This window comes from Misgurnus anguillicaudatus, chromosome 5 (assembly GCF_027580225.2).
Source record: "Misgurnus anguillicaudatus chromosome 5, ASM2758022v2, whole genome shotgun sequence".
Lineage (NCBI taxonomy): Eukaryota > Metazoa > Chordata > Actinopteri > Cypriniformes > Cobitidae > Misgurnus > Misgurnus anguillicaudatus.
Window position 1 is genome coordinate 31,760,114 of NC_073341.2, and position 23,370 is coordinate 31,783,483.

Here is a 23,370-nt window from a genome sequence, read left to right on the forward strand (position 1 = left end):
GTTTTATTATTTATGTAATATAGGGTGAATTCACATACATTGGGTTTATTAAATGATTGGCAAAAGTGGCTCAGGTTAACTGAATTTACCCTTATATGTCATTTACACTGCAAAAAATGATTTTCAAGAAAAAAATTCTTAGACTTTTTGTCTTGTTTTCAGTAAAAAAATATCTAACAATTCTTAAATAAAGATGTTTTTTTTTTGATGAGCAAGACGACCCAAGAAATTAAGTCTAGATTTTAGACCAAAAATATCAAATTTAAGTGATTTTGTGCATAAAACGAGCAAAAAAATCTGCCAATGTGGTAAGCACATTTTTCTAAAATTTTTCTTGAATTTAGCATTTAAGAAAAATGTTCAAGTTTTTTTTGCTTACCCCATTGGCAGATTTTTTTGCCTGTTTTATGCACAAAATCACTTAAATTTGATATTTTTGTTCTAAAAACTAGACCCATTTTCTTGGGTCGCTCCGCTCATCAAGAAAAAGCATCCCAATTTAAGAATGTTTTTTTATTTTGAAAACAAGACAAAAATAGGCTACTAAGATTTTTTTATTATTATTGAAAATCATTTATTGCAGTGTATGATATTAACCATTTTCCAAATATAACACAGGGGATATGATAGCAAATAGTAAACGAAAACTTTTAAAAATAAATCATATAAACTTATATTAAGAATGAGATATCAAGAATGAATCCTACTGTCAGAACATGTACAGTTATATGCTAGTGTTATGAATGAAATTGGTCTGGCGCTATCTTACCTAAAAACTTTAATATAAAAATGACATTTCAATGAAGGCTTGAAGACAGAATGTAATACAGCATTAACTGCGAGTGCCCTTTCTTTATCTCGCAATGTCTTTTTTTGCAGCGTTTCTATTAGCTCCAGTGACCCGACGGGCCAGTGTATTACGCTATCCTTTCCTGTCAGTCATTTTCATTTTGGTCTCCTGTCTGTTTGGTTACGCTGCGACCTTGGTCTCTCACTTGGCTCGGCCCCGTCTCATGTCTTATTAAAACCTTCGCAAGATGGCCGACAGGGCTAATTACAGCTTTCCCACATTTCATTTGTGAACTTCTACAGACGAACACACACATACGTACACGCCGTAGTGGGTCAACAGTTGGTGACTGCATCTTGTGCGAAAAAAATACAGCAGAAATAAATGAGGACAGTCAGTGTGTCGAGTCATTACGATGCCAATTAGCCAATTAGAGAGGCAGGTTGTTTTGTGGGTAAATGAGTTAATCGGAGCGAGGGCTCAGAGGTGCAAGAGCACACGATGTGTTAGATATCTGCAGGCGTGTCTCGGCCCGGCCTGAAGCTTTTCACACTGCCACTTCAAACGCACACACAACACAATGATGCCTTTGTAAGGCCGACTAATACATGCAAATGGTGCTCATGCTTTTCATATCTCTTCTTCAGTAATAAATGCTTGTGATGTATGAGAAATGAATTACTGATTTCTGTCACCAGTATTGCTGAGCATTGCTAATTGCTCAAGTCCTGTTTGATGATTTGTGTTAGAGTAAACATTAGACTGTTAATTCATTCATCTAGATGAGATGGATTATAACATGTATAATATAAAGTATTCGTACTGTTATTGGTTCTCATAACCTGTTACACTGCAAAAATGACTTTCTTACTTAGTATTTTTGTCTTGTTTTCAGTAGAAATATCTAAAAATTCTTAAATCAAGATGTATTTTCTTGATGAGCAAAATAACCTAAGAAAATAAGTCTAGTTTTTAGACAAAAAAATATACAATTTAAGTGAATTTGTGCTTAAAAAAAGCTAAATAATCTGTCAATATGGTGAGAAATTTTTGCTTAAATTAAGTGTTTAAGAAAAAAAAAACGTATTTTTGGATTTTTTTCTTAGATATTTGTGCTTGTTTTAAGTTTAAATTTACTTAAATTGTACATTTGTTGTCTATAAACTAAACTTATTTCTCAAAATCACTTATTTAATCACTTATTTAAGTGATTTTGTGCATAAAACAATGGGGTAAGCAAATGTTTCTTGAATTTTTCTCGAATTTTGTGTTTTAGTGATTTTTTGCTTACCCCATTGGCAGATTTTTTTTGCTTGTTTTATGCACAAAATCGCTTAAATTTGATATTGTTGGAATAAAAAATAGACTTATTTTGGGTCATTTTGTTCATCATGAAAAAGCATTTTAATTTAAGAACTTTTAGATATTTCTACAGAAAACAAGGCAAAAACACCAAGCAAGAAAGTCACACTGCCAAAAATTCTTGTTTTCAGTAAAAATATCTAAAAATTCTTAAATTAAGATGCTTTTTCTTGATGAGCAAAATGAAAGTCTAGTTTTTAGACCAAAAATATCAAATTTAAGTGATTTGGGGCATAAAACAAGAAAAGATCTGCCAATTGGGTAGGCCTAAGCAAAAAATTTCGAATTTTTTTCTTAAATACTAAATTCGAGAAAAATTCATCATTGTTTATGGACAAAATCACTTAAATTTGATATTTTTGGTCTAAAACACTTATTTTCGTTTTGCTCATCAAGAAAAAGCATCTTAATTTAAGAATTTTTAGATATTTTTACTGAAAACAAGAAAAAAATACTAATAATTTTTTTTCTTGAAATTTTTTTTTTCAGTGCATTTTTTGCAGTGTAATAGTTATTTACAACCCTTACAATTTTGTGGCCCTGGAGTGTGGCAACATATATTCATTGCTGGGTACCAGGTAATGTGAAAACCCTGCTCAAGTCATCTCTTTGTGATTCTCTTTATACAATCATACTACAAAATGTAAAGAACATTCAGTGAAAATATAATATTGACATCTTTAATATTGACTGAGTAAGGTCATGTCAAAGGTTAAAATCAATGTAAATCAATGAGTGATCGTAATATCCTAATATCATGAACAGATTATCTTCAATTTCATAGATATGATCACATTTACTAAGTTTTTAAAGGTGCAGTGTGTAATTTTTAGAAGGACCTCTTGACAGAAATGCAAAATAATATACAAAACTATATTATCAGGGGTGTATAAAGACCTTTTTATAATGAACCGTTATGTTTTTATTACCTTAGAATGAGACGTTTTATCTACATACACAGAGGGTCCCCTTATGTGGAAGTCGCCATTTTGTGCCGCCATGTTTCTACAGAAGCCCTTAAAGGTGGAGTGCACAATGTTTGAAAGCCAATGTTGATATTTGAAATCACCTAAACAAACACGCCTCTACCCCAACAGAATCGGGACCTTCTTTTAAAAGACCCGCCCCACACATACGCAACCAGGCAAGGATGTCGGTTAGTAGACACGCTCCTTTCTGCTGATTGGCTATAAGTGTGTTTTGGTAGTCGGCCCATCTCCTTTTCCAAAGCGTTTTTCAAACATTGTGCACTCCGCCTTTAACAGACAAACTTTTTTAACTAAGTTGTCTCCGTCAATTACATGTTTTTCCGGTGGCGGCTACCGTAGCTTCTCTATGCGTTTCAAAAGTGAGGGGTGAGCGGTGGACTGAGCCATTGGTTGCAATTCGCAACCTCACCACTGAATGCCGCTAAAATGTACACACTGCACCTTTAAAAGCAAAACATGCCGTATAATCTTAAATTTACTGCTTTGAAAAAATATATACTGTAAACCTTTTATACCAAATTGGACTAAGCCAAGAATAGAAACACATCATTTAAATGCCACTTTGCTAGCTGACATCTGTAACTAAGCTTTAACTCCATGATGACATCAACTGTATTGGCAGCTCAAAGCCCGTACGACGTGACTCACAGTTAATGTGAATTAGCTTCAGAGGAGGGCAGATCTTAAGCTCCAAGTCAATAGCAAGATCTAAAATTGTTGTTATTGTTGCCTGTGACTAACTATTTGCCTTCACGTCTTGTCAGGGGTACAGCAGAGAAAGTGCTTTGCATTGCCTTTCATAAAGGTTGAGAAGTGCTGCCCCGGATTGAAAAGGGGTAAGCTGCCAGAATGAAGTTATTTAGGCTGCTGAACTCAAATGAAAGGAACAGATGTGAAATGAAAGAAGGAAAAATGATGTATGAGAAAACGAAATCAGAGGGAGATTGTGAACGACAGAACCCCACTGTCTCTTATCAGTCTTTACTTCAGTTTCTTTTCTGTATTTTATTTGATTTATTTTTGGGAGCAGCTATTCCACAGTTAAACTGACATACGGTATAACTTATGGTCTATCTGCATACAGTAGTTTTACAATGCAACTGCTATTTTTCAGTCTTTGTTTATCTGTGCCACCAATTCTGAGTCACCTCTATAATGTATGCTAGTGGCCCACATCTAGGTGCCCACATTCAATTTATTTTTGAAAAGGTAATTCTTAGCTACAGCCCCTCAACTTTATTTAAGACTTTATAGGAAATATACAGCACATTCGAATACTACTGACCGCTGAGTGAAACCCTGTCTGATGCGTATTTACCTGAACCTCTGTGCTTGGTGGTGGAGGGGTCCAGGGTAGCGCCGGTTTGGGGATTGGTACAGCTGCGACAGTAGTGCCTGGCTAGTCTTCTGGCTGGGGTTGTTGGCAAACTTCACCGTAATGGGCTCAGCGGCACCCGAGGGCTTCTGTCCGTTCAGTCCCTTGATGGCTTCCTCGGCTTCTATCCTCTTATCAAAGCGAATGAAACCCACACCCCGCGAGCCACCTGTGGGGCCAGCACATCAGAAACAACACACGATACACTTACTGGCTTTATTCGGTTTGCAAGTGCAATATCAACCAATTCATGTACAACTATATACTCATATGCATTTGAAAAATAAAACTGCTCTCATTAAGTATTTTTTATTCATGCAGGCAGAAATACAATACCAGAAAAACCCTTTTGGTTATCTTTAATATATAACAAATGTATATATTAATTATTATTTCCATGTGTTTTGACTTGCAATGCATTTGAGCAAGAGCTGCACAATATTGAAGAAAATGCGATATGCACTAACTTGTTAAATAATGCGACACACAATATGCGATATGATAATGTTTTAAGTTCGTAAATATCAGGGTCCTTGAAGTCCTTGAAAGTTTGTGAATCTGGGAGAAAAAATGTAAAGCCCTGGGAAGTTTTTGAAAATATACATACAAAGATACAGGTCATTGAAAGTGCTTAAATCTATTTTATGCAAGAAGTTTTCTGAAAAAAAAAAAATCCATATTATTCCCTGTTTAGTGTTGGATAATATTACAAAAGTTCTAGACTTTTTAAGCACACGTTATAAACTGTTCGTTTTAAAAGCTTATATCTTCTGTATGCGAATGTTGATTCATACCAAAATGCTTTTTTGCATAGTTGTGTTTGACACATAAAATGTCTCGGGTTACGTATGTAACTGTTGTTCACCGAGAAGGGAACGAGACACTGCGTCTCCCTTGCCATACTTGCTGCGTCCCTGTAAAGCCGTCTTTGGCAATATTTCAGATAGCGATATACTTGTCTTTGTCGTTAAGCCTCACCATTGATTGAATTTGATATACACATTTAGACGCACTTACCCCTGGAGGCGTTCCCAAAGTGTCACCGCAGTGACGCAGCGCCAGTTCCCTCGAAAGGGAACTGTAATATTTGTATCTTAAATGGTAACACAATGTAACCTTTCTCTTTAGTACTTGAATTTGATGGTATTGGACCTGGAAAGTCCTTGAAAGTTAACTAAGGTGTGGGAACCCTGAAATATATATGAACTATATTAAAGTGTATGTATTAAAAAACTAAAAATTACTTAACCAAAGTAGATGTTTTACATTCTTTCTGATCTTTGATCATCTTCCACACATCAAAGCACATGCAATGCACATGTCAGTTTTTCTGTTATCTGCATCCAACTAAAAAGTTTGACTATACAAAACTATGTACTATAATATAATAATCATTGTGATATGTATATTGCACATGCCATTTCAGTATATTGTGCAACTTTAATTCAATTAATATTTTTTATTACTACCGGTACATGCAGATTCAAACCTGCGACTTTGCCGTTGCTAGCACCATGCTATAACCCTTTAGCTACAGAAAGACTTGCACACACCTTCATTCAAAACCCTTCGTTTCTATATTTAGAGACAGAAATATTCTGGCAAATGATTTGGTGTCGACAAATGACAGAAATATTCAGCACATATGACGGCTCCTATCGCCAGTGTCACATTATGTAAATGAGGCGTGAGGAAACGGGGAGATTCTATTGGCCGGCCTACGTTCCAGTGCTGTCAGGCAGACGTGTAATTTGTTTTCTTTTCTTCATGAGAGGACGGCAATATTGTAGAAATACTGTTGCCTGCTGGTGTGGAAACCAATGTGTGTGCATTTGCGTGTACACGTGTGGCACGTCTTGCTCAGCCTCATACTGCGTAGTTCGCACCAGCTGATGGCCACATGCCGCCTCATGGTATGCAGCTTGCCGGCGACATTTCTGCGGTTTCCAAGGCGATGGTTTTGACCGCTACCTGAAAGTAACATTTAAAAGGGCCTGGCTTACTGGGAGGTCTTTTGTCGGGCTGGTTTTTAATGAGACGATCCTTCTGCCTCTGAGGGTGTGCATGTGGAGACGGCTTTCCAAGAGGGCAATTTGCATAATACAATGAGCACTATTTGTGTGCGTGTGTCTGCACATCCTGTTGTGTCAGTTCCATCTTTTCTCACACTCTCGGCTGTCACACGCTAGTATTGATGTTTTCTGTTGTGCTGCCTGATTGTCTATTCAAATCAGTGTCTTTTGATAGGTTCGGTTTTCCAAACAAATATTTGCACACAATCTTTTCAACGCGGTAAGCTTTCATTCAGGCTGCGGCTGCATTACGGTTTCCTTCGCAGCGTGAGTCATCTCTGACAGTTGCTCACTTTTCCCTTACCAAAACCTGCTCTTTTTAATTAGAATGATGGAGGGTTGAAGAACGAAAGCATGCGTTATTCCAGGGAGTTTAGGATGCAACGTTAGCTTTGAACGTAAATGCAGCACGGTGATGTTTAGGTCTAAGCCGAATCCTTGGAAAGTGGAACAGAGAGGAAAACTGGGATTGACATCTTCTCTCTCAGTTTCTCCCGAATCCTTGGAAAGTGGAACAGAGAGGAAAACTGGGATTGACATATTCTCTCTCAGAATCTCCCTACCGCTCTCTCTCTCTCTGTCTAGAAGATATTTGACATGCAACAGCTCAAGTATCTAAAAATACAAGAGATTACAAATTCTGTTTCATAAAATTTTGATCTGAAACTACATGACTTTTTGTTTCTGTCTGTCAGTTTAAGCGTGCTGCAATGAACTGATGGATCTGGCTCAAACTATTCGTTGTCTTTGCTTTAACTTGAACACAGATTTTGCCTCTGTGTGGAGGTCAAATGTCATGCCCTTCCAAACCCGTTATATAGCTTTGGATATGTTTGGAAAAGCATATTAGCATGCAACCGGGTGTGCCTCATAAGTCTTGAAAAGTGAAGGCTCTGGCTCTTTGATCGCCCCCTGGTGGCTGGCTGCAGTACAAGTCATAAACCCCACCCTCTCCGTTCAAACGAATGGGACTCTGCTCTAAATAAAAACATTATTTATACTTCCAATAAAAGTTTCCTAAAGATAGTTCTGGTCCTTTCAGGTAAATGATATATGTTCAAGTGTTCATTTTTGTGATAAGTTTAATTTTAGCGAGTAATTTGATGCTATAGAAAGGCGTGCCGTTATGATTGGCGTGGTTGAATTGGGCGCGCAAGCATTTGGGCGGAACGCTCCGTGTCTGGCTCCACGGACAATTTCTTCTGCGCATGCCTTAGCTCCAAACTGACATTTTTACATAACATGACGGCGACCATGGTTGGACATTTTTAGCTTCAATTCATTACAATGGAGGGAGGCGACGTCGCGTCGTCCATCTTTTTTTTACAGTCTATGCATGCAACTCCTACTTTCTCAGCAGTATATAGAATAAATACAACCTGACTCACAAATTTCCGTGTTATAGTCACAAAATATTTTGCTTACAGGTATCTGTGTCATTGTCACAGACCTCCGCATTTTTCCGTGTCCATACCACACACTTTCTTTTCCGTGTCAGTTTCACGTATTGGTTATTGTTTTCCTATTTTCTTACCATCGTCGCCTGGGTCTGGGGTTAGAACAACTTTCTGTTACATAAAATGACATCCTTACCCAAACCCAACTCTAACCCTAACGAAATTGTTAAAAAATCAGAAAAAATAGAATAAACCAATAGTTAAAGTGTCATCCAAACCCCAAATCTAACCCCAAACCCAAGCGACAATGGTTTAAAAAAAGGAAAAACAATTGAGTTAGAGGTCTTCAAAGGTCCACTTAGATTCGAAAACTCGAGGTCCGACCCATGACCCGGTCGGGTTTGGGTCTAAAAGTTTCACGTGTGCCTCAGACACGGGTCAGGTATAATATTAACAGCATCGGGTCTCGGGTAACTTAAAATTAATGTATTTTTTGCCGAACGGACCCGAAAACCCGAACTCAGTATTACGAAATTATGTACCTAAAGTCACGTAATTTTGTGAGTGTTTTCCGTGACACTGACACGTTTTTCCGCCTTTTTGCGTGTTTACATTTCACTGTCATGTATTTGTTACTCAACTGTTTTGTCCTATTTTCTTACCATTATCGCTTCGGTTTAGGATTAGATTTACATAAAATGACATCCTTACCCAAACCCAACTCTAACCCTAATGCCAGGCGACAATAGTTTAAAAATCATAAAATATATAAAATAAATCATGAAAAAAAAGTTGAAACCAATACTTAAAGTGACTTCCTAACGCAAAGTGTTAACAGTTGAGTAACAAAAACATTTCAGTGTCATGGAAAAGACACACAAAAACACGTGACTATAGGTACATAATTTTGTGATACAGGGTCGGTGTGCGTCAATGTCAATTGTGTGGCTGGCGGTACGTTAATTTTCGTTGAGACAGATATCAGTCAATTTTAAATGTATACATTGGGTCTTTCTTTTAAAAAAATATTTATGCACGCCGGGTTCGGGTATAAAGTGATTCGGGTCATTTCTGGTCGGGTACATTTATTTGACCCGAGAAGACCTCTAAATTGAGTAACCAATACGTGAAACTGACACGGAAAAGAAAATCCGTGGTACGGGCACGGAAAAATTTGGAGATCCGTGACAATGACACGAATAAATGAGCAAAATATTCCGTGACTATACCACGGACATTAGTGAGATCATGTTGAATAAATACCATGCACTGCATGTGGCCTTTTCTATAGTGACCTACTGTATTTGCCAAAACCATCACAGAATACTGTACCCACAATGCACTGCTTTAAATCAAACCTTTGCACAGTAGTGGAGCAGCTAAAATGTTTGTAGTGAAATAATGCCTTCTGCATTTCCATACCATTTTAACAACTGGTAAAGCATGGTGCTAGCAACGGCAATTCCCAAAGAACACACAAATTGATATAAATGTGAAAAAATTGTAAAAGTGCATACTGCACAGTTATTAAGCTTGTATCTCATTTTAGACACAGCCTGTTTTTGTACAGCTCTTGACAGTCGGGTGCAGGACACAGCAAGTCATAACATTATGAATGATGTGTCTGGTGTCTGTTTAATAGCAAATTCAATTTTGCAAATGCTTTATATTGTGTGTCCTTTTGTCCTCTGCAGTGTGTTTTGCTCCATACCAAAAAAACAGCGTATGCCCGTAGGGCAGGTACGACTGCGTTTCAATTCAGAGTGTTTCAGCGCTGTGCACTAACACAACTATAATAAAACCGTGATGGGATCTTGTTTTCCTCGGGTGGAAATAGTGCTGACCAATGTCATTCCGGCTGCGACTCAGCAAACAGCTGACGATCTATCAGCCGCCCGCAGAACCGCTAAAATTAGGATCCCGAAAAAAGCTTGCAGTTTTAACGGTTAAAAAATGCAAATGGGCGCCTTAATGTACACTGTGCTTTACTGTTTCTTTTCCCAACGCTTCCCTGACATTACCATAATAAGCCTGCAGCCGTTTCTATAACAGGCTGCCTAAACAAAGCGCACGGCCCGAGATACTGGCACCGCTAGCTCCTTTATAGCGCTTATCACGAACAGAACAGAGTTACAGCTACAATGTGCCGGTTAACGGCACTATTCTCCTGGTAATCACTCCTGCCTTACGTAACTTTCTACCTGTACTTATCTGGGCTCAGCACACATGAAGCTAGAGAATGCTGAGTTTAATAATAACCGTGACACACAGAGCGAGCACGCAAGAAATGGTGGCAAGAGACTGCCACAGCCGGCCTGACAAAGCGCTTTCTACTGCACGCCCACCGTTCTGTTCTTCGACACTTACTGCATAGGAGAGAGAAAGAGAGAGAAGGGGGAAAATACTCCTCTGGGAATAAAGGAAAGCTCGGAAAAAAGCTCGGCTGTCAGTGAAAGCTTTCTTTCTCCTCTGTCTCAACATAAGCACATTTTTAGTGGCAGTGCTAGCTGCATCGGACATTTATTAAACTAGCGCGCTAAATATGTTATGATGGAAAAAAGCGCACACCTCTCATCTTACTTTCTGTCTAATCAAAGAAAGAAAAGCGGCGTCTCGATTTATGTAACGCAAGTTGCTGCCGCTACAGATGGTGTTTGAAAAGCCTCTATAAGGGAGGTCTTTAAAGACTCGAGCAGCTCTTTGCTTGGTTCTGCTGGTGCGCAGCTATAAATCCATCTGTTTCTCCTTGTGTAATTGGAGGCCAAGGCAGCGATGACATGGCACGCGTTTATGGTGCGATGATAGTGATAAGGATGAAACGTTTCGTTTTAATATAGCCCGATAATGGCTGTTTACTTTGTAAGAGGCCTGTGCGTTTTTCCAATTCATTTTCTCTAAAGATTTTTTTAGAAATCAAAACAATTCTAAGCCACAATCAATATTTGTTTAAAATCACAATTACAGCACATTTTGATTTGTAGCAATATTTTAAAATAGTAAAAAAAGACAAGCGTTTGTGTGTACCGTACTAACTCATCCGAATTAGGCATTGTAAATGATGCAGTCAAATCCATTGCGACAATATACTGTAACATAATTGACAGCATTTATTTACTGTTTGTTTGTCAAAGAAAGCCGAATAGCTGTTGTTAAATCAAATACACTAACCGACTTTGAGACAATCTGTATAAATGTCTTTACTGTACTTTTTGTACACTTTAATTTGGTTGGTACACTCAAAAAAAGCTGGCCTATTTTCAACCCAGCGATGGGTCAAAAAGCAAACCCAGCCGAAGGGTTAAATTGACCATACATTTTTGTATTTTTTACGCACACATGAACTTTTCATGAAAACTTTCCGCCTAATTCACAACACGTGCGTAAGCACATGAGTTTCTTCTTATGCTGCTTTTACATTAGCCGCGGTAGAGGTGGCAAGCTCGGGTGATTTACATGTTAAGTCAATGCAAAGACGCGATTAGGCATCCTGCGGCGCGGTACGTGCAGTAAGCGTGGTATGTGCGGTTTGAGCGTTGCTGTACGTGCGAATTGAGCAATCTGAACTTCGCCGAATTTCTGTGCCGCGTTAACCAATCAGGACCTTGCTGTAGTAGTGTCGTGATTACAGGAAGCGAGCAGAGTCTCAGAAGCCCCTCCCATGACGCAAATGTCCGCTTGAATGTCTCGAATGACTAGAATTTCACGCGTGGCTTTCACACGTGAATAAGGCAAGTAAACTCAAATGTTCAAGCGTCCAACTACGCGCGAATATTGCGTTTTTGCCGCCTCTACCGCGGTTGGTGTAATTGCAGCATTATACTTGTTCTAACGTTAGTGAATTTGGAGTGTTCTACATGAGCGGCCGAGTGTACGAGGTTGGTAATTTGCATAAAACACGCCCAAACCAGCTCCATATAAGGGCTTTCCACTGCGCAGCACTTGTCCACAGAAATTTTAGAGAAGTTTGTCATAGAAGCAAAAGAGTATGAAAATAAATCCTTGATCATATGTATTATCTGTAAAGTTCCGTTTTGCTTGCATTTTATTTGGGAGGTTTGCTGTCACTGGAGGAAGCATTAAATAAGTATTGGATGCATTAAAAAATATGACATTTAATTAATATGATAGAAATGCGCATATGTATCTAAAATAAAAAAACAGGAGATCAAGTGATTGACATTTGTTTATATGCTTTATATGTGTCGAAAATATAAGTAGGCTATAATAATGTATCATATAATTTATATAATAATAATACAGATTGTGTATAATAATTTATAATACAGAAAATATTATAATATAAAATATAATCATGTAAATTTTATATATCAACACTATCATACACATTATAATTATAGCCTTGTATTTGATTATAGCATACGTGATTATTGCGTACGAGTGTCGAGGTTTTCTTAAATTTTAGCGTAAAGTTAGAAGACATTTTGATAAAGTTTTTGTTGAATCACGATTTGTTCATGAAAACATTCGTACGCACATCTCACACATAAATTTGTGCATACGCATGCTTAGTCAATGAGACCCAGGTTAAATTACAACCCGTTGGGTTATGTTCTCATCCCTTTTCGACCCAACGCGGATTAAAAATAACCCAGAACTTTTTGGAGTGTAGTGTAAGGGAATGAATTCTTTATGAGATGTGTAATATGTGAAAATATGTATAGCAAACATTGCCAGTGTGGAGCTCGGTGCAGGTTAGATTCAGAAACAAAATATATCATTTAAGTTTATTGCTCAGTATTTAAATTCTAATGTATTATTTGTTTACCAGCTCAATTTAATTCACAGTTCTTTCTCATGGTAGGTCATATTTGTTTTTGCTAAAAATCTTGTTTCGGACTAAAGTTACGTTTTTCCTTTTGGAGCCTGACTGTTGTGCTTATTATATTGTATATCACAGATCATAAACACTCATATCAACGTTGACCTTGGACATCAGCCTATTGTTAACCCATCCTGACAGCATGCTTGCACAGTGTAGTTAATGGAATTCAAGTCACGTGAAAATATCAATGAGCAAGAAAATAGAGAGAGGTAGAAAAGAAAAAGGGTAGCGTTTCCACAAGCGGTGGTTTTTACTTAAGAAGCACAGCTTGTAGGAACCAGTGGTCTGGATCAATTGTATTTGCCCTCATTGATGGAACATGAATTGACTGCAAAGCAGGCCCAGCAGAGCTTTTCTGAATATTTGACTATTGATCAAAGCCTCAAAGCTGACATTAGCGTTAGGTTAAATATTAAGTGTAAGTAATTTTGCCATGAATTCAGCCAAATGCTTCACTGGTTGTTTTTACATCCTTGTAATTTACTCCAATAACGTTAAAACAAACAGACACACCCTAGGGAATGAATCATAAAGATACAAGTGAGGAAAGGAAATAGCTTTCAGTCACTTCCACTAGAATACATTATCCACAGGGAGCGACTCTCTGACAGGGTAAACAGAGACGGTTACATGGCAGGCAGAACAGTGTTTCTGTTTCTTACCGACGCTCTATGCTTCCTTAATTGTTCTCGTGTTTTTTTACTGGTGGCAAAGATTTATGATTTATAATTATTTTAGAAAAGCAAAGACACTGTTGGTTTATTGTGGCATATGTCTTTGTCTTTATTAATGACTTAGACTTGCAGTATTATTTTCTTGAAATTGACATGCGGAGGGATATGACAGGGAAATCGAACTGCCATTACAAGCACGTGTCAGTTTTGTTTTTTACTTTTTGTAGTTATGAAAATCTGTGCTAGTGTGCATGTGCAGTGTACAGCATTAGTCTGAATTAGTCCAGGTTAAATGATTAGTCCACTTTCTTAAAAAAATCCAGATAATTTACCCACCCCCATGTCATCCAAAATGTTGATGTCTTTCTTTGTTCAGTCGAGAAGAAATTCAGTTTTTTTGAGGAAAACATTCCAAGATTTTTCTTGATTTAATAGACTATTGGATCCCAACAGTTTACAGTTTTAGTGCAGTTTAAATTTGCAGTTTCAACGCAGCTTCAAAGAGCTCCAAATGATCCCAAATAAGGCCTTATCTAGCGAAACGATTGTCTTTTTTGTCAAGAAAAATAAAATATATGCACTTTTAAACCACAACTTCACGTCTTGCACAAACCGTGTGAAGCGTCAGCGCGACCTCAAGTAATTGTGTAAGCACGTCACATTTGTGAAATGCACATTTGCGGACCACGTTGTGGTTTAAAGTACATATTTTAATTTTTTTTGTCGAAAATGACAAATGTTTTGCTAGATAAGACCGTTATGCGTCGTCTGAGATAGTTTAGATTTGGGATCGTGCAATTTTAACCTGCATTGAAACTGTAAACTGTTGGGGTCCAATTAAATTGAGAAAAATCCTGGAACTTAATTTCTTAACTAAACAAAGAAAGACATCATTTAAAAAAAAAAAATTTAAATACGATTTTACAATAAGGGTTCCTGAAGGTTTGACAGCACACTTTCAGATACAGTTGTGGACAAAAATATTCGCACCCATGGTTAATATGAGCAAAGAAAGCTGTGAAAATAGACCTACAATACTTCTCCTTTTAAGCTTTAATAAAAATAAAAATCACAAAAATACAATGTATTATTAAAGTAAAATAATTGAAATTGGGGGAAAATTTGATTAAATAAATGTTTTTCTCTAATACACACTGGACACAATTATTGGCACCTCTTGAATTTTTTTATGAGTAAAATATCTCTGAAGTATATTACCATTGATATTCCCATTGCCATGACTTCTTGTTTTACAGGGAAATAAATATTAAGTAACACAAAGCCCAGTCCCCTTATTCATTTATCACAATGGGTAAACCCAAAGACTATCTGATGTTCAGTAAAAGATTGTTGAGCTACAAAGTAGAAAGTGACTTTAAGGATATAGTTAAAACATAGCAACATCTATTTTCACATTAATGAAGAAGTTTAAATCGACTTGAGATCTGTCAAATAAAAAATAATAGCACCGCCATCACCACAACTTGTTTGGGCCATAGTATAAGAAACATATCCTCTGCTCTCAAGCAAAAACAAGCTCCACCCTATTTATTTGACGTACTAGAACTTTAAGCCTTACGGGTTTATTTGCAGCTGGAACACAAGATAGCTTTGGTGCACACGGGGATTAAAACATGCTCCATGTCTACAGTTAAATATACCTCAAAATCTTTATTGTTGTGAACCTACTTTTATACCAAAGGTCCTGGACATCTTATTCAGATACATAGCGTCATGGATTATATCAAATACCAACAAATAAAAGAGTCAAAACCTGACTTGCTCTGCTAGAAATCTTATAATGGGTTGTGGTAAAGTCTTCCATTAAGAAAAAACATCAAAATCAACAAAAAATGGGTCACTAAGCATAAAATCAAAGTTCTTCCATAGCCACTCCAGTCATTTTCACTCCAACGTTTTCACTTCAAGGCCCCCTAGTTGCCCACAACAATATTTGAAGGTCCCCACTCACTGGAATGACATCTTGATGTTTGCCAAATTTTAATAATTTTACATCATCTTGAGGCCCCCTTGGAAATCTGCTGAGGGCGCCCTGTGGGCCCCGACCCCCGGGTTGGGAAACACTGCCCTGACCTGAACCATAAAGAAAATGACTGTAATGAACTGAAGATAGACAGCAGCAACATTTGAAGGGTCTGGAGAAATTCTGTATGGAGGAATAATCTAAGATCACTTGACATGAATTTTTCAACCTCAGTAGACACTATAATACAAGACTCAGAGCTGTTATCCTTGCAAATGGAGGTAGCAAAGAGTATTACATGAATGGGGGTCATTAACAGTGGCGAACGTTTATTTGAGAAAATGTGATTTCCTACCACTTTCAAATATTTTTTATCAATGAAACATTGATTTTTGTGAATTTCTTAAATTAAAGTTCAAATAGAGAAACAATTATTTTCACAGTTTCTTTGCTTATATTTACAAAGGGTGACAATATTTTTGTCCACAACTGTATGTCTGTTAATGCATGAATTATGATTGACAAAAGGCTTTTTATTATGTTGTGCCATTTGTGAGTTTGTGTCTGAATTTACCGCATTAAAAAGATCTTTGATGTTTCTGCAGATGTTTTGTCGCAATACCACAAACAACCAGCAGTGTTTTTTCAGTAATTGTAATTCCAGGTGCTGTCACCAGAAGGGTGGATCATGTTGCTGGTGAGTTAATCTGAACTGTCAACATTTAGGTCCAATTAAATTAAATGTCTAATTGTTTTTGACTCACAAGTCTTATCCCTTTTCAACAAATATGTTGTGCCAGAATAATGAGGATATCTTTCAGACATTTATTGGTCTTTTATCAGTACAGAAGTCTATACCAGACATCTATAATAGGTTAATATTATGTATCTGCCATTACATACCTGTTGACTTCACGTGTGAGGGCCACCTTAAATCTTTGTTAGGCAAACATTTGCCCTCACAAATACAGGCAAAGCTGTACACACACATATACACTACACTCCCTGTTTGACATTCAAGGCATCACGGAAGAGTTGTAAGATTTGCTCCATGTCTCTTTATGGCAGCCCTCAGCTTTGAAAAAAACCCTCCTTGTTTCTTAATCACCAGCATCTCAAGTTTAATTAGTCATTAAGCTTCCTCCTGCGCTCCGTTCTCTCCCGGGGAGCCTTCAGAGGGCCAAAGGAAGGATCTGTGTCAAGAGAGGAAGACCTCTGTGTGTGTGGCCACGCAGCAGTTCCTTAGATAACGTTCGGCACCGCTGGAACGTGGAGTACATTTTCCTGTGGCTTATGCGGTATTGTTTGCCTGGCGAGTGGTGTTATGAATTATGCAGTTTGAGAAATATTAAATGTGTAAGAAATGCAGCTCTACGACCGGCGGTTGGTTTATGCGTGATTTTGGAGGAACCATAGACCAAAATGGGTGGATGCTTTAAAACAGACTTATCATTTATTTTGTTATGGACTCGGTTCGCGTTTATTGAGCTGATCAACGAACATGTGCTAAAAATATAATTGAAAAATTATACTAGACGATATGAATAATCAACTAGTCGGTACTTGACCTTCGTGACTAATCCCCCATGAAGTGGACTAATGATGACACATGCATACAAAATATAGGCCTGGATAATTATGCAACAAATCCATGCTGCAGCATACCGTATTCTTAAAATTAATTTGTTCCCCCGTGTACCCAGTGTTGGCTGTAACCATACTCCCTGTATGCCAAATCTTGGAATATCTGTGCTTTTTAAATGTGAACGTGTTTTTTCTGCATATTTTAGGGTTTATGAATGCAAAAGAGAAAAGGGGTCCCACTGATACCTGTGACCTGGTCAACTAGAATGCGGGAGGTGATTATCCGTCCGTACTGGGAGAAGAGCTGTTCCAGCTCCTTTTGGGTCATGGTCTTGGGTAGCCCGCTCACGTACAGGTTAGCGTCACGAATGGAAGCTGAACTGGGCCGTGCATATGACACCTTAAGGCAAAAGACACATTGATCATTTAAAAGCATTATATGGATATAGTGCTTTGTGTGGCTGAATTGTAAAATGAATAGTTTATTTGCGTTGGAGATGTGCAGAGAAGTCCCATGCGGTCTTTAGTAAAACAAAAATCTGTTGGTATATATTGGTGTTTCATTGCTTAAAAATAAAAAATGATTAAATGTCATTTTAATTTAGCAAAAACAGTGCAAGATTAATTCAAATTAGATTTTTATTGTATTTTAATTCTTGCGTTAAACATTGACATTTACTAAAAAATATTAAATGCACAAAACTGAGAATTATCTATATTGCTTAGCTTTAGGATAAGCAATTAATCAATTTGGCTTTCGGATGCATCTGTTCATATCATTTTTAGGCAACATTTGCCAACATTATAAAAATAATAAAGGTCTTGAATTGGCAGGATGCAATGTTCAGATGCTGCTGGTCATCTGTGCACCTGTTCTGTCTCTGATGGTCTCTCTGACAGCTCGAAAGAAAATACCCCCTAAACCTCCAATCAAGATCAAAGCAAATCCTTTTTACTTACTAGAATAGTATTAGAAACTGATAGAGATTCTCTGTCATGCATACTCATTTACAAACTCCATCTTGACAGCTTTACAAACAAAAGTGAATAGCACTAACCTGTTAATGATAAAGAATGAATGTATAACTAAAAGAGTTAATAAGCCATATAGACGTATGAATAGTACAGTTTAATAAAAAATATATGACCTTGTTCTTACTGTACTAAGCCCTAGAAACACAATTGAGTTGAAGCTCTGAAAAGTCAGTGTATGCTTTGATAGGAAATAAACAAAAGAGCCACATATTAAATAAAACTATGTGCAAATGATGAAGGCTGATCTGTTTTCTGCATGTGTGTGTGTGTGTGAGAGAGAGAGATGGCTGGCTGGCTGTCATCTGTGATGAATAACACTTTGGAACCTTCTGTTTGTGCTTGTAGTGAGAGCCAAGCTATGAAGCGTTTTTATTCTCATTAATTATTCTAGTGGAAGACATGGTAGCCAGTTTCATATGCATAAACCTGATTCACGTGCACAAAGTATATACGTATAGAGACAGCAACAACATAAACATCTACTTAACTTTGGTAGACTTCTGCAAAGAATCAATAACAACAGAGTCCCTCTAGAGTAGATCAAGCAAAATAAAAAACAAGAAAATTGCCTTTTGCCAAAGCGTATAAACTACCACACTGAGCTACTGTTACTATGTTAAATTATTGTTAGCTACAGATCCTTGAATCCTTGCCTGGCTGCAAAACTTCCTTTGTACAGCAGTGATGCATGTCTCCCCTCGTCTTTATGAAACCGATTATTTTTATTTTCGACAAGGTCTTTGTTCCACAGGTACAAATGCCAGACCGATAAACAAACACAAAAGTTAACTTCAAGTCTAACCGTGGCTATACTATCTATACAAGGTTTCATCGGTGCGCAAAGCAACAACCCTTGAGTCAAGCTCTCTTAGCGGGTTACGATTGCATTGAATGGTAAGCTTGAATCTGATTGGCTAAAGTGTACGACAACCCATGTGGGCAGTGTTGGGGGTAACGCATTACAAGTAACGCGCATTACTTAATAATATTACTTTTCTGAAGTAACGAGTTAAGTAACGCATTACTTTATAAATGTACACATTAATATTTGAGTTACTTTTTATAAAAAGTTACTTTTCAGTTGAATTAATTCAATAAAAAAATAAAATAATGTACTGAATTAAACTGAACATATTAACGTAGAATTACGCATGAGCGGGAACAGTTTGAGTCAGAAACGGAGATGGCAGGCCAGAGCTTGACATTTTTGTGATCCTAAAAAACACCTGCAAGGCCTGAAAGAGATCAAGCCTCAGCCAAGTAAGAAAAAGTAACTTAAAAGTAACGTAAGCATTACTTTCCATGAAAAGTAACTAAGTAACGCAATTTGTTACTTTTTTGGAGAGTAACTTTATATTGTAATGCAATAAAGTCACTTTCCCCAACACTGCATTTGGGAGGGAGAATGCTGTCAGGAGAATCTCAAAACACACATGAACAATCCAAGGACATTCACACATGACGATTTGCACATTCCATGATAAACTTTTTTGTGCATAGTTGTACGTCTGTGAATTGTATTTAGCATTTGTGAAAGATTTTTTATTAGAATTTAATTTTATTTTATGCACGTGAAGTTTTTTTAATAAAGAATTTGGTTCCAAAATGCGATAAACACCTTTAAAAAAATGAGTTACCACCAAAATCAGTATTGTATCAGGTCAGTATTAAAAACTTCAAAAATCCAATATCAGCCATGCTATTCTGTCATCTTTTCTCCCTTTTCCCCAAAATGCGAAAAACACCAGTCCTCCTTCTCTGCAGAATCCAATAAATCCGCTCAACAAATCACAGCGCACCATTCCACGCTCTGTAAACAACAATGGCGGCACGTTGAATACACACAGAATCCTAGTTTTCCTTATCTTGTAATTCGTGATCAACAAACAAACAAAAACAAAATAATACTTTTGATGGCATTAATAAACCTGTGGTGGTTTTCTGTGACGGGGAAGAAACGTAAGCCATCAAAATCACATAATTTACGCGAAAGGCACTCTGGAGACGGAAAAATGCCGGCTGTTGCTTGTTCTCCCGACAGCATCAAGCTTCTGTCATGCTAACACATTGACCCCAGGTAATCTTATGAAAAACTGTCTATTATTTTACTCAAAGCCAACGAAAATTGAGCAGCACCAAAACATTTTACAGCTGATCGCAGTCAAAAAAGTTCATCGATATAACAGCGGCATTGACAGTGTTCTTAATATGTCAAAGTAAGTGTTTTGATTAATGCCATTAATATTTATTTTTATCAGTGTATACCACTAGTCAACTAAATATAACACGGCAAAGATGAATGCACATTTATATATTGATTCAATAGATTTATAGCATTTTGAAAAAAACTTTGTCGTGGATTTATTGCATTTTGTGGAAAAAATAATCAGTTTTTATAATAAATTGTTGAAAATCAAATTATGGATTTTAATTGTTTATGTTTTTATAACCTAAAGATGTTATGTGAAAGTTTGTAACAGAAAATAGTTGTTTTCATCTCGTCACTTTTTTGGTATAGAAAACACGTTAGTCAAAATGGATTTATTGCGTTTTGGAACCAAACTCTTCATATATACTCTATGCATGTAAATCAGGTTTTATGCATGTGTGCATCTTATCTTATGCGTAAATAATTAATGAAACTAAAATTGCTTCATACAAGCCAGCCATCTATAGCTCTCTCACTCCCGCATTCTCCACATGCTCTAATATCAGCGTGCTGTGCTTACTAGCACCTTGGACAGCGCTCTTCCCACAACGCTCCCTCTATCTCTCCATCACACGCTCGCACTGAACAACACTCCGTCTATCTCTCCATCACACGCTCACACTGCACATTCTCACCCGTCTTAACTCGTCGAACCCGACAGCACCTTGGACAGATCCTGTCACACTTTAAAACACACTGCATTTGTTTTTTTCTCTTTCAACAGCACACACCCCTGGCTTTCTCTGTTCTGACAAACTTAGTGCTATTTTCACTCAACTCCACAATTTAAATTTCAAATTCCGGCAACACTTATACCATAGGTTGCATTTGTTAAATGCATTGGCTAACAATGAGTCACATCTTTTTCAGCATTTATTAATCTTTGCTAATATAAATGTTTATGTTATTTATTTCATTTAAGAAACCTATTAATAAATGAAATGAACATGATGCATAAATGCAATAAAAGTATTGTTAGCTTATGCATTAATCAATGGTAACATAGTGTGTTAGCACTATTTCTTTAATGTCACTACTGTAAATGTGACACAAATGCTTGGGGATAATTAAATATCTTCAGAGCGAGGCGTCAGTTTTGTGGCTCGGTCTGGATTATCTAAATGAGAAGTTTGTGTCAACAGATTGAATTTTCTTGTTGACTCCATGTATTCAACCAACAAATTGCCAGTCAGATTTCACTCCCTCATTCTCTATCTCTCCGTCTTTCTTGTTACAGCAGATCAGTTTTAATTCTAGACGAAGAGATGTTTCTATCTCCCTGCCCTTTTAATGCTCACGTCAGTTTAATCTATTCCCATTAATGGTTGAAGCAGCCTTTCCATCTCATATTTTCATTAGTTCTGACATTTGGGCAGCAGAGCCATCACAGGCTGTTACACCGCTACAAATGCGGAGCTAAACATGCTAAACACTGCGCCATAATCTCCTGAAATCCACTTAAATGGAAAAGGCAAAATGCACAGAACCCTGGCACACTCTTCCCTTCTTGTCTTTCACTTCTCTTTTTTCTTGCTTTTTTACCCTGTCAAGCAGATCCAGATGTCGGATCTATCAACACCCTGTCTGCTGTGAGGAGTGTGAGGGTGTTGAGTGTGTGTGTGTGTGTGTGTATCTCGCAGCACACGGCTGTGCTCTTCTCAACCTCAGTGGGATTTCTCCCATCACCCCGACAGGAAGGAAGCCAGAGTTTTGCTGAGAAAGTGTCATGGAAATGTGTGTGAAGGTTGGGAACGAATTGAAACTCACACACTCTCATTACACTCATTATATTAACTAGGAAGAAACTGCAAAATACTGCTTTTTGATCCATCAATGCTTAAAGGGATAGTTCACCCAAAAATGAAAATTCTGTCATCATTTACTCATCCTCATGTTGTTTTAAACCTGTATGAATTTATTTCTTTTTTTATGATGAACACAAAAGAAGATATTTTGAGAAATGATGGTAAACACACAGCATATAGTGTCCATTGACTTCCATAGTAGGAATAAAAAATAGGATGGAATTTAATGGGTACCGTCACTTGTGTGCTTTCCATCAATATTTTCTTCATCATTTATCACAATACTTCTAAATTATTGTTTTCCTACTATGGAAGTCAATGGACACTATATACTGTGTGTTTACCATAATTTTTCAAAACATCTTCTTTTGTGTTCATCAGAAAAAAGAAATTCATACAGGTTTAGAAAAACACGAGGATGAGAAAATGATGAAAGAGTTTTTATTTCAAAGTGAACTATCCCTTTAAAGGAATTATTCAGCCAAAAATGAAAATTAGCCAACATTTTATTCCCTTATGCCATACAATGTGTATATGACTATAATATCCTGCCGCTTTACAATGGCATTGGATAGTACCCCATTTTTAGATTCTCATTATTTAATGGAATATTGCATTGTTCCTTCTAAATAATCCATGTGGGTCACTTTTTAAATTAGTGTGCCCTTATAAACTTTAATCAAAATCTGAAAATGTACTTCTGCCCTCTTGTGGCGACCATTCCCTGATGACACTCTGACATTCTGAATGAAACACCTACTTTTCTATATCTAATAATTTCACAGTGAAAAACACAAGCCACGCCTGGTATTTTTTATCGTGCGAAATTCCGTTTCACCTGAAAATACGTCAAAATGCAAAAGTAAAGTTGATTTTGCGGGGACTTTAAAGCTCCAAAAAGTGTATACATCCAAAACTAATCAGTACACTTATTAAATGTCTTTTGAAGTAAAGCGATGGGTTTTTGTAATTTTGTAATGTTGAGTTAGAGGTCAGTCTTCCACCTGACCTCAACTCTCTTGTGATCACATGTACGGTCCTAGTTTATGAAGCTTAACATATAAATGTTTCCATCGCTTTACCTCTGAATACATTTAATAACTATTAGTTGTTGTTGGATAGATTGTTTTTTGGGGCACTATCCAATACCATATTATAAAGCTGAAAAGAACCAGGATATCATTTAAAGGATTAGTCCATTTTCTTTAAAAAATCTAGATAATTCACTCACCACCATGTCATCCAAAATGT

At 37.0% G+C, this 23,370-nt stretch overlaps 1 protein-coding gene and 1 long non-coding RNA gene across 10 annotated transcripts in view; one reads left to right on the top strand and one right to left on the bottom strand.

Moving 5' to 3' along the window:
- Positions 1-17,412, top strand: part of LOC129414790 (uncharacterized) — a 143,158-nt gene extending 125,746 nt beyond the window's left edge. Inside the window, exon 5 of the long non-coding RNA XR_012369710.1 lies at positions 17,277-17,412. This is a non-coding gene — a long non-coding RNA (uncharacterized lncRNA). The remainder of the gene's footprint in view (positions 1-17,276) is intronic.
- Positions 1-23,370, bottom strand: part of elavl4 (ELAV like neuron-specific RNA binding protein 4) — a 105,381-nt gene that overhangs the window by 9,815 nt on the left and 72,196 nt on the right. For 7 of the 9 annotated variants that reach the window (XM_073868021.1, XM_073868026.1, XM_073868024.1 and 4 more), the window contains 2 exons: positions 17,316-17,470; positions 4,460-4,693 (listed from right to left, as the gene is read on the bottom strand). In XM_073868021.1, the coding sequence (XP_073724122.1) occupies positions 4,460-4,693; positions 17,316-17,470 (389 nt within the window). The remainder of the gene's footprint in view (positions 1-4,459; positions 4,694-17,315; positions 17,471-23,370) is intronic. The other 2 variants (XM_073868020.1, XM_073868019.1) reach the window with 1 other exon arrangement.